At 35.1% G+C, this 15,658-nt stretch overlaps 1 protein-coding gene across 1 annotated transcript in view; it reads left to right on the forward strand.

Annotated features, from left to right (window-relative positions):
• ADGRV1 (adhesion G protein-coupled receptor V1) overlaps positions 1 to 15,658 on the forward strand; it is a 459,909-nt gene that overhangs the window by 112,382 nt on the left and 331,869 nt on the right. The window contains exons 40-50 of the mRNA XM_081090113.1: positions 1,605 to 1,683; positions 1,788 to 1,926; positions 2,525 to 2,666; positions 3,694 to 3,956; positions 6,550 to 6,725; positions 7,755 to 7,879; positions 8,645 to 8,802; positions 8,899 to 9,045; positions 9,384 to 9,491; positions 11,616 to 11,880; positions 12,764 to 12,883. Of these exons, the coding sequence (XP_080946239.1) occupies positions 1,605 to 1,683; positions 1,788 to 1,926; positions 2,525 to 2,666; positions 3,694 to 3,956; positions 6,550 to 6,725; positions 7,755 to 7,879; positions 8,645 to 8,802; positions 8,899 to 9,045; positions 9,384 to 9,491; positions 11,616 to 11,880; positions 12,764 to 12,883 (1,722 nt within the window). The remainder of the gene's footprint in view (positions 1 to 1,604; positions 1,684 to 1,787; positions 1,927 to 2,524; positions 2,667 to 3,693; positions 3,957 to 6,549; positions 6,726 to 7,754; positions 7,880 to 8,644; positions 8,803 to 8,898; positions 9,046 to 9,383; positions 9,492 to 11,615; positions 11,881 to 12,763; positions 12,884 to 15,658) is intronic.

Here is a 15,658-nt window from a genome sequence, read left to right on the forward strand (position 1 = left end):
CATCTTACAACCATTTTAAAACCAAATTTGTAATCGGCAAAATTAAATTAGTTCTTAGGAAGGCATTTTTCTTTTAAAATTTAATTTGCTGTTTTCATTAGATCTCTAAACTATCAAATGCTTTTATTTTATCTTAGGTTAATCAGAGTGTTTATATATTTTTTGTGTTCTTGTTTCTTTTTGACCTTTTATCTTTTCATGCTTTAGAAAAGACTCATTTAGTTCATTACAGACTGAAAGGTAAAACTTGAACCTCAGTACAAATTTATGTAAATTATTTATTTTCAGAAGACAGACACCTGTGTGTGGTTTGGACATTGAATATTGGGAAATTTGTCTGAAACTTGTAGTTGTGACAGCCCGGTAGGGGGTGGTAGTGTATGGCACTGAGGTAGCTTGCCTTCCTTTTTTTTAGTTAGAAGGTGCCCTGGGCAGATCGGAAATTAGTCTGAGTTAAAGAAAGAGAAGCATGGCCAAGAGCAGCGGCCTGGGCAATTGGAGTTTCTCATTCACTTCTGAGCTCAACAAATAACTTTGGAAATATCAAAAGGAAATCACCAGTTTTTAACATGCCACTGTTTGATAAATTTCAATTATTTTGCAAAAGAAATAAGTGACTTCAGAGACTAGGCTGTACATCAAGTAGTTATTATGAGATAGTTATCATTCACACTAACAGAGCTAAAAAATAGCTCATATTTCTTTAAAACTCATATAAAAGGCAATTTGAATAGTTTTGCTTTTGTTGTGTGCTTTCTAATGGTCCTGTTCCAAGTGCTTTGAATGTTAGTACTTTTATTCCCTGTTATCTTCCCATTGTACAGATGAGGGAGCTGAGGCTAGAGAAGCTAAGTAACATGCCCGAAGTCACACAGCTAGGAAACAGTGGAGCTGGGATTCTGCTGTGCAGCCTCTAGTCTGATGGGCACAGATCCTGATTTATATTATTTGTTCAACAGTGTACTCTCTTCACTCAGAGAGAATTACTCTCCTTACCCTTCCCCTACCCAGTCAGCGGCCAACACTACCCCAGATTAAAATAGTACCTCTGGAATTTAAAAGGTATAGAGCAAACATATTTAAAAAACAAAACTAAATGGTAAAAGGATTAGTTATTAGTATTTCAAAACTGAATAATGGATATTGGTAACATACTGACTGGTGGACAGAATACGAAATAAAAAGGGATAAGAGAAGTTTACTTCGATGTTAGTCTCTCTTTATTTCTCCTAATCTTTATCCTTCCCACCTGTCTCAGCTTCTGTTTGTATCCACCTCTGTCTGTCTCTCTTTTCCCCTCATATATTTTTCTCTGCAGTACTCCCTGCCTCTCTTCCCCCATTTCTTTCTCTTTTTTCTTTATACTCCTTCCAACTCTTCTCAGCTAATTAAATTTCAATAAGTCAATGTCTCCTGCTAGCAGTTTTCTTATTCAGATGTTATAAGCATTAATGTCTTTATTTTCTTAAACATCTTTTGAATAATTTTGCCAATACCTCTAAATTAGGAATTAATGTAGTCTCAAAGAGACTATCATTAAATTCTATATAAAATAGTTCTTTTAAAATAATTTATATTTATATTAAAGTGCTTTTTTTTTTCAGATCCAGAGGGCTTGACTGCACAAATTATTATTGATGCCAACGATGGTGCTCGAGGCAAAATCGAATGGCAGTATAGCAGGTAAGCCCAAGGCCACATGGGAGTCCTTTTCTGAGGTCCAGATTCTTTACTGTTTATACAATAAAAGGTTATAAGGAAAAATGCTTGTATGCTTTTTATTACAGGTTTGAAATTAATGAAACCCAAGGACGTTTAACACTGATAGCCCAGAGGAGTGAGGGGGCTCTTGGCCATGTTTCCTTGTTCGTGTATGCCCAGAATTTGGAAGCACAGCTGGGGCTGGATTACAGCTTTACCCCAATGGTAAATTCCGTAAGAATGATAATGATTTAGGTCCTCTATAAATAAATTAATATAACATAATAAACTATGACATATTTCCACTGTAAATTAGGGCAGAAGACTTCCACATAGTGGAATAGCTCTCTTCACTGTTTTACTGTAGCACATAAGTTGTATTTTCAATACTGTTCTAAAGATTAATCTGTATTTTATTAATGCATTATTTTATTGCAATATTTAATACTGAAGGGTTATCATGTTATAGAATTTATACCACTTGGTGACCTCAGACTGTTTCTTATGCTTCTTGAAAATTTAACTCTTGTATTTCACTGTTTTAATTTACTTTGAAACACATTTAGTGTTTTAAAATACATTTTACTTTGTCTCTTTATGCCTTTTATTTCTTAACCGAATGCTTACTTCCTTCTATTATTCCATAAATTTTACTTTCCAAACTTAATATTGTCAATTTAAATTATTAAAAATTAAGCAAAAAAGGAAAAATCCCTGTCAAATCATTTATTTCACTTTCACAACTATATTGTATTTCTTTCTATTCTGTAAAAATGCAGAGTGTATTTAAATATTATACTGTCTCTTTTACTTTCTTGACCAGATTCTTCACTTTGCTCATGGAGAACGGTATAAAAATATTGACATCATGATTCTTGATGATGATATTCCAGAAGGAGATGAAAAATTTCAGCTGATTTTAACAAATCCTTCTCCTGGACTAGAACTGGGAGGAAATACAATAGGTAATTGAGAATTTCTTATACCCAGCTCCCTCTCCCTCATACTCTTTTCTTAATATGGAGCCAGATGTAAAGGGATTAGTCTTGATGGTTTTTTATGTTTACAATACAAAATATTTTAAGTTAAGCAATTTGGAATTCCTGTGTCAGTGTAACAATGCTTCGTGTGTGCATGTGCATGTGTGTGCATGTGCGTGTGTGTGCGTGTGTGTAAAACGAAAAAGTAGGTTGGTAACAAGATAATATTAAGTCATTTCCCTAGTTACTATAGGTTTTATTTAATTTATAAATGTCTTTCCTTTGAATTTGGAGTTGGCATTGGTTTCCTTTTTAGCAGGAGAGGGAATGCCAAGGTAGCTGTTGCAGTGTCATCTAATTGCAGCAGCATTTACACATAGAGTTGAAATGTATTGACACCTGAGGACTGCCAATAGGAGCCATACTTCTTTGGTTGGAACAGTTTAATATTGTTACCAAAAATCATCCTGGTTCACTGCTCGTTAGCTATCATGCTGAGTGCTTAGAGAAGGTAGAAAGGAGAAAAATGAGGAAACCTCATGGACACAGAACGGATTGAAAGGGCTCTAAAACAGGGACAGTTCTGACTCTGCTTTTCCATTACTTTGACACCTGTAGCCTGGCTGGTCACTCCGGGGCAGTGAAGACAGGCATCCTCGTCTTGTTTCTGTTTTTAGTGGCAATGCTAATTGTTTAACATGAAGTTGTTTTTTTTTTGCTATTGGCTTCTCAGAGGTATCACTTCATCAGGTTGGGGAAACTGTCTTTTATTCCGAGCTTACTGAGTATTTTTATGTCGTACGTGAATATAAATTTTAATAATGCTTTTAAAAATTCCTTTGCTTCTTGACAAAGGGATTTCTTAACATAAGGATGCGGGGAAATTTTCCCCTTGTTTTTAAGGTGATCCAGAGAAGAATTAGCCCACTTTACAATGAAGTACCAACACACTTCCCAGCACTTACAAGCCATTCTAGTTTCATTTATTACTTCAACATTTTTATTTTGACAGCCTTAATCACTGTCCTTGCTAATGATGATGGCCCTGGAGTTCTGTCATTTAACAACAGTGAGCACTTTTTTCTGAGAGAACCAGCAGCTCTCTATGTACAAGAGAGCGTTGCAGTATTATACATTGTTCGGGAACCGGCACAAGGACTGTTTGGAACTGTGACAGTTCAGTTCATTGTGACTGAAGTGGATTCTTCAGCGGAGTCTAAAGATCTGACTCCTTCCAAAGGCTATATTGTTTTAGAAGAAGGTGTTAGATTCAAGGTACAGTATGAGCCTGCACTGACAGTGAATAATCATCTTTTAAATTTACAAAATAATATTTCCTTAGAAGAGCACCCTAGGTCCTCGAAAGATAAAAGTATTTCCAGCATAGATATTAGGAAAAGACATGGTTAGATGACTGTGTGAAAGTGCCATATGCTATATAGTTTATAGAGAGCGCAACTGGAAAAATTTGCTCTGTGAATTAGGCAGTGGAATGTGCAAATAAGAAAGAAAATATGTGTATTGCTATTTTAAAATATAAGCATATTCAAATGGAACACTTCAGTATATATGTCTATAAACCATAAGTTAAAAAAGCTCTAAACTATTCTTTGCAGTCATGAAGCCTCAGCACAATCATTCCTTCCTGTCAAGTTTTCATTAAGTAAAATATAACTGCTTACTTCAGACTGCTTGTTTCAGACACAGGTGTCCTATGTGAATGGGAATAGCTCAGTGGAGAAAAAAATACTGGATTTGGATAACTTACAAATGTGATCTAAACTAGCAGAAGTTTATCTCCAGAAACCTCTTTTCCTATATATTAATAATTTTGTTTTTAAACTTTATTTTTAAGACATAGTTTAAATTTAGAGTAGCTAATTCCACTATTTTAACATATTTTAAGCTCACTATATAGTAAAGTATAATAATTCTAAAATAATATATTTATCCTAGTTCATCTAAAAGCAGTCCATCCAATAATTAAAAAGTTTTATTGATGATCAGTTTATGTAAACTGAATACATTTTTAATGCATATTCATTTGCATATTTAATTTTTTATATTCTTTGAAATTTAGGACCTTTTAAATTTTGTTTCAAGGGCAGTTATGTCTTCATATAGATATTAAAGAATTTAAATTTGAAGTATTTTATGAATTTGCCATTGCTTTACATTCACATGCTATTTAAAAAATGTTTTAAATTAAATTTAAAAATATTTTTAATTATCTTGTGTTTTTTTCTTTTTTAAAGAAATATTTTAATTGATTTCAGAGGAAGGGAGATGGAGAGCAAGATAGAAACATTAATGATGTTTAATTGATTGGCTGCCTCCTGCATGCCCCCTACTGGGGATCAAGCCTGCAACCCAGGCATGTGCCCTGACCCGGAAACGAACTGGGGACCTCTTGGTTAATAGGTCGATGCTCAACCACTGAGCCATACCAGGCCAGGTTGTGGCGTTTTCTTAAAAAACTTTTTTTTTTACAGTGTGTTTGAAGACCTTACTGTTCATTAGGCAAATTAAATGTTAGAGAAATTGGAATAAGTTTTTCTTTCACACACATGATGATTTTTCCTCCAACATGTTTTTGATTTTGAGATATAAAAAATAAAATACACAAATCTTTTTAAAAAACATATTTTATTGATTTTTTACAGAGGGGAAAGGAGAGGAATAGAGAGCTAGAAACATCGATGAGAGAGAAACATCAATCAGCTGCCTCCTGCACACCTCCCCCTGGGGATGTGCCCACAACCAAGGTACATGCCCTTGACCGGAATTGAATCTGGGACCCTTCAGTCTGCAGGCCGATGCTCTATCCACTGAGCCAAACCAGTCCGGGCAAATACACAAATCTTAAGTGTATGTCTCAGTGACTTTAAAAATATGTATGCACTCATGTAACCACCACTCAAATTAAGATATTGAACATTACCATCACTGGAAAGTTTCTTGCTCTCCCCAGAGGAAACTACTTTCCAGATTCTATCATTAAAGACTCATTCTAGCCTAGCCAGAATGGTTCAGTGTTTGAGCTTTGACCTATGAACCAGGAGGTCGTGGTTTGATTCCAGATCAGGGCATATGCCCGGGTTGTGGGCTCGGTCCCCAGTGTGGGGTGTTCAGGAGCCAGCCAACCAATGATCCTCTCTCATCATTGATGTTTTTATCCCTCTTCTTTTCCTTTCCTCTCTGAAATCAAATTAATATTTTTTTAAAAGATTCATTTTACTGGTTCTTGAACTTCATATAAGTAGAATCATAGAGTATGTAATCTTTTGTGTCTCGCTTCTTTTGCGCAGTGTAATTTTTGAGATCTGTATGGTTGCACACATCAGTAGTTGTGTTTTTTATTTTTTATTATTATTATTTTTTTGCTGAGAAGCATTTAATAAAATAGATCACTTTTTGTTTATGTATTCTCCTGTTGATGAACATTTGTGTATGTGTTTTAAATTAAGGCCTACAATGGTTATAAAGTTTTAATAGCGAATCCTAGACTAGAATGAGACTAACACAGTTGTATAGCTAGAGCAGGATAAAGAGTTAGCAAAAATGAATATATAAATTTAATTTTAATCTTAATGTTATTTTTAAGTGCCATAAGTATTTATCTTTAGACACTTCAGTGCCATACATAACAGTGTTGAAAATCTTGAAGTTAGTAAATGGTTTCTGATTCTAGTATCAGTGATAGTTGTGATAGTTGTAACTATCACATTATGGGGATCAATATTAGAATTTAAGAAAAGGTAATGTTTCCAAAACATATTATTTTATTCTCAAAAATGTTTAACAGATTTCTCTGTCTGTTGTAGAAAGACTATATTTTAGTAACTTTGTCTTTTGATTTTGTTTTCAGGCCCTACACATATCTGCCATATTAGACACGGAACCAGAAATGGACGAGCATTTTGTTTGTACCTTGTTTAATCCGACTGGAGGTGCTAGACTAGGGGCACGTGTTCGAACCCTGATAACAGTTTTGCAAAACCAGGCCCCTTTGGGGCTATTCAGTATCTCTGCAGTTGCAAATAGGTATAGTTTATTCAAAAGGAAATTGCCGCTTCTGAAGCTAAGTAGGAAATATTTTTAAAAACATGTTTTTATTGATTTTAGAGAGAAAGGAAGGGAGAGGGAGAGAGAGATAGAAACATCAATGATGAGGGAGAATCATTGATTGGCTGCATCCTGCAGGCCCCCTGCTGGGGACCAAGCCTGAGTCCTGGGCATATGCCCTGACCAGGAATCAAACTGTGACCCACTGGTTCATGGGTCAGTGCTAACCACTGAGCAACACCAGCTGGGCAGGATATATTTTTTTGACATAGAGAAAATGCAGAAGGAAATTGAGCTCTGACTATCTTAAAAGGGATTTTTAAAATGTGCTCTAACAGATAGATTCAGAGAGGCCATATGTCCTCTCATAACAGGGACTGTCAGAAACCTAATCATGTCCTCCATAATGATGTTGTTAGAATTCTTATTTTCCCAAAGTTTACACTTTCAGGTAATGGCTTGCACTGTTTGTTTGTTTTTCCAATAATAATAAAAAGTGAGAAATAGTAGAAATTATATTTAGTTACTCAGACTAAATAAATTACTCTTCAAAGATACATTAACTTGATTATAGTTTAAAATTCCCTCTGTAAGCTGAAGATGTTTATTTCTATATTTTAGAAATATTTCAATAGATCTTGTTTCACTGATACACTAGATCAGGGAATTTCTGACTTATTTTTTCTCTGTCACATGTTTTTGTTTTATGTGAGAAATAACAAAGTTTTATTTATTTCTTTAGAATATGCAGCATGAAGTTACTGGCTATCAGTATTTTGTTATGATTCTAGTATCAGAGTATTACATTTGTGCTTTTAAAATCTTCATAAATGAATATTTTTGAGCTGTAGAGTCTATTCTTCCTGCCGTATAAAATTTGTGGATAGAATTCACCATGGCTAGTATAAATTTAAAAATGTATTAAATATATTATAGCATTGTGATATATATTTTAATATGCAGAAATTATGCTTTTTCTGCTTTCCATAATCCATTTGTTTTCTTTAGAGCCACCTCTATAAAGATCGAAGAAGCCAACAGGACTGTATATTTAAATGTGTCACGTACTAATGGCGTTGATTTAGCTGTGAGTGTGGAGTGGGAGACAATATCTGAAACAGCCTTTGGCATGAGTATGTTTCATTTCTTATGAGAACAAAATTCTATAACCAAGAAAGATTGCATGTATAAAATTTACATATCCCCTCTTGAATTGTATGTTGTGGATCTGTTGAAAATGGAGAAATGATATATAATTCTTTTATTGCACCCACAGATATTTATTGAAGGCCTATTATATGCCAGGCATAGGGCTAAACTCACAGAGCTTAGAATTTAAATGGGTGACAGAAATAAAACAAGTGAAAATCAGTGTGTAGTTTAAGCTGTAATAAATGTTTTAAAGGGGAAGTTCTTAGTGTTGTGAGAACGTAAATGAATGCTTCTCAGGCATATCAAAATTTGAACTAAGAAAAAATGCTAGGTAGAGATTCTACTTGGAGGAACATGGGGGGAAAAGTGGGAAATGAATGAGGCAGACCTCTAGCGTCATTTAAAAAAAAGAACGTAAATGAAAAACTTTAGAATGGACATTGAGTTTAGAAATAAGGGGAATGTTGAGTTTGAAGAGTTAGACAACACTAGATCATTTAAGAGGTTGAAGAACATGTTACGGGTGTTTGTTTTAATCCTAGGATTAATGGAAAGCCTTTGAGTGCTTTAAGCATTGGGGAGGGTTACTAGGCATGTGTAGCATAAGGTGGCATGATCGCATTTGCACTTTGAAGATATCCTCAGTGCCATATAAAGAATGGGCTTCACTGTTTGAATAATAAACTCAGAATTGATAAAGTTTGGGAGGAATTATACACTTGTAAATTATGATATATGTTTTTCAGGGGGAATGCATGTTGTGTTTTCCATATTTCAAAGTTTTTTCGATGCCTCGGCTTCTGGCTGGTGTTTCTTTACTTTGGAAGATTCAATATATGGTGTAATGTTAAGAAAGGTGTCTTCTACTGTTTACCGATGGCAAGGGGTTTTTATTCCACTTGAGGTAAGCATCGCTTATTTTACAGTAGACAAAATAAGATGTGCATGTAAATGTTGGCTACGTTGTGAATTACAGATATTCTTATGCCTTATATCCTAGGACTTAAATATAGGGAATCCTAAAACTTGTGAGGCCTTTCAGATTGGACTTTCTCCCTACTTTGTGATTACTCATGAAGGAAGACATGAAGAAAAGCCTTCTGTTAACAGTGTGTATACATTCACATCTGGACTCAAATTATTCCTGGTAAAAGAAACAAACAACAAAAAACTTTACTTTTTTGTAGATTGCTTTATTTAAAAGAAAAATTAGATTTGTAAGCTTGATCTAAATGGAAGTTAATGCATGGTCTGTGGTCATGTGAAAAAGGGCTTTTGGCAAGTTGATACTCATTTGAGCAAGGTGTCCTAATCTAGGGATAGTTTTGTCTTTCTTAAAATGACCTCTAGTTAGGCATATCTAGATATCAGAAGGATTTTCCAATTTTGAACTTCAAATACTGACTCATACAATTACTGTATTCAGATCCTTTTTTAGTTATTCTACTTTAAATTTTTATTCCTATTGTTCTGTCTTTCTTGCAGGTACAAACAATAATTATTTCAGAAAGTTCTCAAGTAAGATATTTTACTTCAGACAGTCAAGATTATTTAATTGTTGCAAGTCAAAGAAATGATTCTGCATTAACACAGGTTTGATTCTTTTAAAATGAACTTTTTTCTTTTTAATGCTATAATTAAAGCTCATCAAATATGTAGTCTGTAGGATTAATATAAAATAACACCATAATTTGATTGGGGGAAAGTAATAAAGTAGAATATGCATACTGATTAGTTACAGCTTATTTTAAAAAAATCTTCCAAATTTATTGGTAGCTATCCATCCCTCTGTATTCCAGACGTACATATCTAACTTTCTATTAGCATCTTCACTTAAATATATTTTAAGTATTGTAGATTTAGCATATCCCCAATGAACTTTGGATTTTCTCTGCAAAACTTGTTCAGTGCTTGCTTTCATCTCAGGAAATTGCAACCTCATAAGTTGCAATTGCTCTGGATGAGTCCTTGATTACTCCTTTTTAATGACATCTAATTTATTATTAGGTGCTTTTGTTTATATCTTCCAATAATTGAATATAGACTTTTTTTTTTCCATTGCTGCTTCTCCTTCCCTAATCCAGGTCCCCATCACTTCTCTCCGACACTATTAGAGTAGCCTCTAGCTGGTTTCCAAACTTCTTCTCTGACCTCCTCAGACCCATTCCCAGTCAAGTGGCTGGGGTAATATTTTATTTTATTAGTTTATATGTTTTATTGATTTCAGAGAGGAAGAGAGAGGGAGAGAAAGATGGAAACATCAATGATGAGAGAGAACCCCCACACTGAGGATTGTGCCCACAACCTGGGCATGTGCCCTGACTGAGAATAGAACCGCGACCTGGTTCAAACCACTGAGTCATGTTGTCTGGGCTGGAGTAATATTTTAAAACATTAATTAATATTGAGTTATTCCTCATTTCAAAACTTTATCGATTTCCAATTATACTCAGCATGCATCTAAGTAAGTAGGATAACCATATCTCCTTATTTGTTCAGCACAGTGTTGGGTTATGTCTGTTGTCCTGATGTAATTACTAATATTGTCCCATTTGCTCGCTCAGGGACCCTTGTGATAAATTACGTGGTCTCCCTAGCAAAAGACTCCTTACCTATCTAGTCTAACCGATACTCAGTTCCCTAGAACTATCAGCTTCCTTCCAGTTAGACCTGTTTTAATTCAGATAATGACAAACTTTCCCTGCCTTGGAAATTTTTTCATTCTCTCTACCTTTATTTTCCTTATACACTCATAGTTCTCCATCACATCATTTCAATTGTTATCTTTAGCACTTGTATCAATTTTATAATCATGCATCTATTTTATTTTTTAAAAAATACATTTTATTGATTTTTTACAGAGAGGAAGGGAGAAGGATAGAGAGTTAGAAACATCGATGAGAGAGAAACATTGACCAGCTGCCTCCTGCACACCCCCGACTGGGGATGTGCCCGCAACCAAGATACATGCCCTTGACCGGAATCAAACCTGAGACCCTTCAGTCCGCAGGCCAACGCTCCATCCACTGAGCCAAACTGGTTAGGGCTCATGCATCTATTTAAATATTGATATGTTTGTTTGCCTTTGACTAATACTTAATATCCATAAAGGGAGATATGACTTTATTCATAAATCCTAGAATAATGCTTGGCTCATATAAGGTTCCCAATTGTTGACTCAATAAATATAATTCTTTCTGAAATTGACTAGGTTGTATATTTGGGATTGTCTTTTAATTTTAAATGTATTAATACTCACCCTGAAACCTTGTATGCATTGCTACTTTTAATACTAAAAAGTTTAGGTGTTTCTCTTGCTTGAGAGAAGGCTATGAATGATATTACAGCATTAGACAGTTTCTAATCTAGTTCTAAATTTTTTGTATGTAAATGAATTCTCTTTTATATTTGGCCTTCCCCTTTTCTTGCCGTCACTGACTCCTGCCCAGATGTGTGTTTGAAACGGACTTATTTGTCAATAACTTTGCTTTAAAATTCACTCGACCTGTATGTCCCCTCTCTCTCTCTCCTCTCACACTCGCACACACATACAGAAAAAAGGGGAGAAAGCTTCAGTTTTGCTACTTTCTCATGTATGAAAATATCCTCTCAACTAAATAAAAGGCTCTAGGAGAATAAACATATGACACTGGTTAAATTATTATAAGTGCTCAATTCCTCATCGCGAAGGATTCTGTATTTGAACATTCTATGCAGGTCTTCCGGTGGAAGGGAGGAAGCTTCGTGTTGCATCAGACACTCCCTGTCCGAGGTGTGCTGGCCATGGCCTTGTTCACCAGAGGAGGCTCTGTGTTCTTAGCCATTTCCCAGGCTCACGCCAGGCTCAATGCCGTTTTACTGAGATGGTCTGGAAATGAGTTTATTAACTTTCAAGAAGTGCCGATCAGTGGGACAACACAAGTCGAGGCCTTGATTTCAGGAGATGATATTTACTTAATTTTTGCCAAATCTGTCTCTCTAGGTAAGAAGATATAACGTTTGTAATGCATACAGAGTTATCAAAATTAGTATTCATATAGTACAGTGGTCAACAAACTGCGGCCCCTTGAGTGTGGCTCTTCCACAAAATACCATGTGCAGGCGTGCACGTACAGTGCGATTGAAACTTCGTGGCCACACTCAAGGGGCCAAAGAGCCGCGTGTGGCTCGCAAGCCGCCATTTGCCAACCACTGATACAGTATGTTCATATGAAAATGCTCTCAATAATTTTTTAGCTAAGTCATAGAATATTTCTTGATGGATAAATATTGGCTGTCAGCTACAAATAGATTTTGGGGAAAAAATTATTTTGTCCTTAATCTTTAGGGGTTCTGAACCACTACTTTAAAAATATTAAAATCAAATTGGGGAATGAGTGGGTAACATGGAAAGATCTATGAAAAACTCTATGAAGAAATTATACTTATAGCATAAGTAGATAACTTTTTATATGACTATACTTGGGGTGCCATGGATAATTTATAGTAGTAATAAATGGTGCTTAGCAACTTTTGATAAAACTTTAAAAATATTTATTGAATATGAATATGCTTTCTTCTGCTTAGTGGAGCTCTCATAAATAAGATTCCAACACTCCTAAAAAATAAAACATTTGTTGCTTTTTTTTTTAATATCGGGTCATGATTAGTGGCTAACTATCTATATACTTCATGTGATAAATGCAAAAAGACTTTAAATATTTCCCAATAAGTTGTATTTCTGTTTAACTGAATGAATTCTGAGGACTCTCCTATAAAATTTGTTTTTTTATTAGACTTAATGTTTTTATTATAGTTTTCCTGTGTAATTTTCATTTTTTTCTGAAATGTTTGCCTTCAGATTTGACTTATATTTATTATTGTAGGAGATCAGAGTTCAATTGATATTTTCATCTGGGAGCCAGGACAGTTTCCTTTTAGATATTTTCAATCCCTGGATTTTGCTGCTAATAGGATCCACTCCTTCACACCAGCTTCAGGAATAGGTAAGGGATTTTCAACTGCTGGCTAATCCTGAGGGCAGTGGGAAAGCCAGAATGATTTTAATCTCACCAAATTAGAGGTAATGTTACATTGCCAGACACTGGGTATTTTACTAAGGATGTAAAATCAAGATCTTGACAATAATATTTCCAGAAATCCTAGAATTTTCAAATGACTGATATTGATACTCTTAAAATAGGGATTGTGTTTGGTTGGAGAAGCAAGAAAAATAGTAAGATAATAATTCAAGGTAGAACCCCAATCGCATTTGCTCTGTGAGTGGTAGAATTGGAGGGGTTAAGGGAGCTTGAGCTCTGCCTCGGTGGATTGGTAGGAAATACTGTGCGGAGAGGGAAAGGTATGAGCAAAAGTGAAAGGCAGTGGGGTCTGTGGCATTGAGAGCACAATGGGCAGACTAGCGTGGTGGGGACAAAGGATTTGATTTAGAACGGAGTGGTGGTAAGGTTGGAAACACACTTGCGTCCAAACAGGTGGGCCTGGAATGTTAGCTCAGGTTTGAACTGTGTTTCAGATGGTCCAGTGGTTCCCAGACATTTTGGTCTTAGGAACTTTTCACCCTCTTAGAAAATGGAGGCCCTCAAAGCGTTTTGTTTGTGTGTATATCTACTGATATTTATTGTATTTGAAATCAAATGGACAAATTTCAGACAGTTATTTATTAATTCATTTAAGAATGACAGCAGTAAACTCATTACATGTGAACATAAATAACATGCTTTATTTAAAAACAAAACACTGTATTTTCCAAAACAAAATTTTTATAAAAAGAATGGTATTTCTTTTTCATTTTTGAAACTCTTCATATCTAGTTTAATAGACGATATCTGGATTTTTGTGTCTGCATCTGTATTTAGCCTATTGCAATAATATCAATCATATGTCCTCTGGAAAATCCCACCATTCACTCATGAAAGAATGAGAGTGAAGTAGACAGACAACACCTTAGTATTATTATGAAAATATAAGGCATCCCCCAAAATGTAAACACACACTTTGAATAATTATAAAGGCAGTGTTTATTAAAATGCATTTCATCTTCAAAACTGAGCTATCAGCTGTTAAAATGTGTAGACATTTTTTGGGACACCTGTAGTTTTGACCTCACAGTCTCTTTAAGGGTCTCAAGACTCTTAAGGATCCCCAGACAGCATTCTGAGCATTACTGAGGCCGAGAAATCCTTGCAGGCGTTTTAAAGACAAGTGAGGATCAAAGGCGTGTTTCACAACTCCACCTTCCTGTGGTGCACAGAATGTGCTGGAGGCAGTGGTTTGTAACTGCCCAGGCCAGAGCTGCTGTAGGAGCCTCTGTGGGTGGTTAGTGAAATGGAGCTGAAATCAGGAGGAAATCAAGTAGGGGTTTAGCCATCGGGGACATCAATGCATGGAGGTAGGTGAAACCACAAAAGTTAAAATCTACAAAGTAAATGATATTGAAAAGAGTAGAGGATTTAGCACAAATACTGGAGTTTATTCTTGCAGGGTGTTTTTTAGGTGCCTGACTTGCTTTCTCTATCAGGCATTGTCACCTTTACTGTTGTTCTCCGGGAATCAGAGGGTTTTTTTTATCTTCTATTTTTTAAATTAAATTTATTGGGGTGACATTGGTTAATACAGTTATGTAGGTTTCAAGTTACAATTCTATAATACATCATCTGTATATTGCATTGTGTGTTGACTACCCAGAGTCAACTCTCTTTCCTATATTTGACCGCCTTTACCCTTTGCTACCTTTTTGTAGATTGTTCATTTCATTTGTTTTCATGTGTCCTACACCCCACTTCTCAGCTCTGTGTCCCCAGGTTTTCTCAGACCCTGGCACCTCCCATCTGGGACATTACTTTGTTTTCTGGCCTCCATGCCAGGTTCACTCTGTTTTTGGTGTCTACCTCTGTTCTGCTCATCCTTCCCTTGAATAACTTCTCTTTACATTGTCAGCCTTTCACAGGCCTTCACTCTGTGATGTTGCTGTGATAAACAACTTGCTCGATGTACTCATCATTCACTCAACAACTGATTCACTGAATAAATGATGGATCTTTCAGCATGGATTTGTGTAGTTTTTGTCTACTTGTTCTTTAATTTTGTACCTTTATCATTTTTGCTTCTCTATACTTCAAGTTTTCAAGTGGACTAACTTCATCTACTTGAGTCACTTATTATAATTCAAAATAGTTGCCTAATGAATGTTTTTTTAAGGATGAGGGATGCTGCCTGAATGGGTCATTAATTGAAGTTATAGAATTCTCTTTAAAGACTTTAAAAAAAATAGAATAGGCACGTTTCTAAAAGAATTTGTGAAAAAAATCTGCCAGAGGCTTGTTAAAAGACCCATTGTGAGGTTTCTTTATTCTTTTGTTTCTGTGACTTGAGGTTGTAGAAGTATGAAAAGATTATAGGTAATTATTTAGAATGGCTTATTATAGATCCCTTGAAAGCTGAAATTATGCATTAAATAATACTCAAGGATTTTATTATTTTGAATGTGTCAAATATTTTATTAAAAGCATTAGATTGGAGCCATGACTATGAGGATTACATATTTATTCTGGTTAATGACCTGACAGAGATTATTGGGTGGTGACTGAATTCTTTAAATTGAAGAATAATAATGAATATAACAAAGGCTGCAAGGACATATAAATGTATCTCCCATTTCTCTCTTCTCTCCTTTATTATTTAATAGATATTTTTACTGCCAATTATGTGCCAAGCACAGTGGTAGACCCCGAGAAAACACTGGTAAGCAGAATCAGATA

This window comes from Myotis nattereri (assembly GCF_964212035.1).
Source record: "Myotis nattereri genome assembly, chromosome: 4".
In the NCBI taxonomy this organism is placed as follows: Eukaryota; Metazoa; Chordata; class Mammalia; order Chiroptera; family Vespertilionidae; genus Myotis; species Myotis nattereri.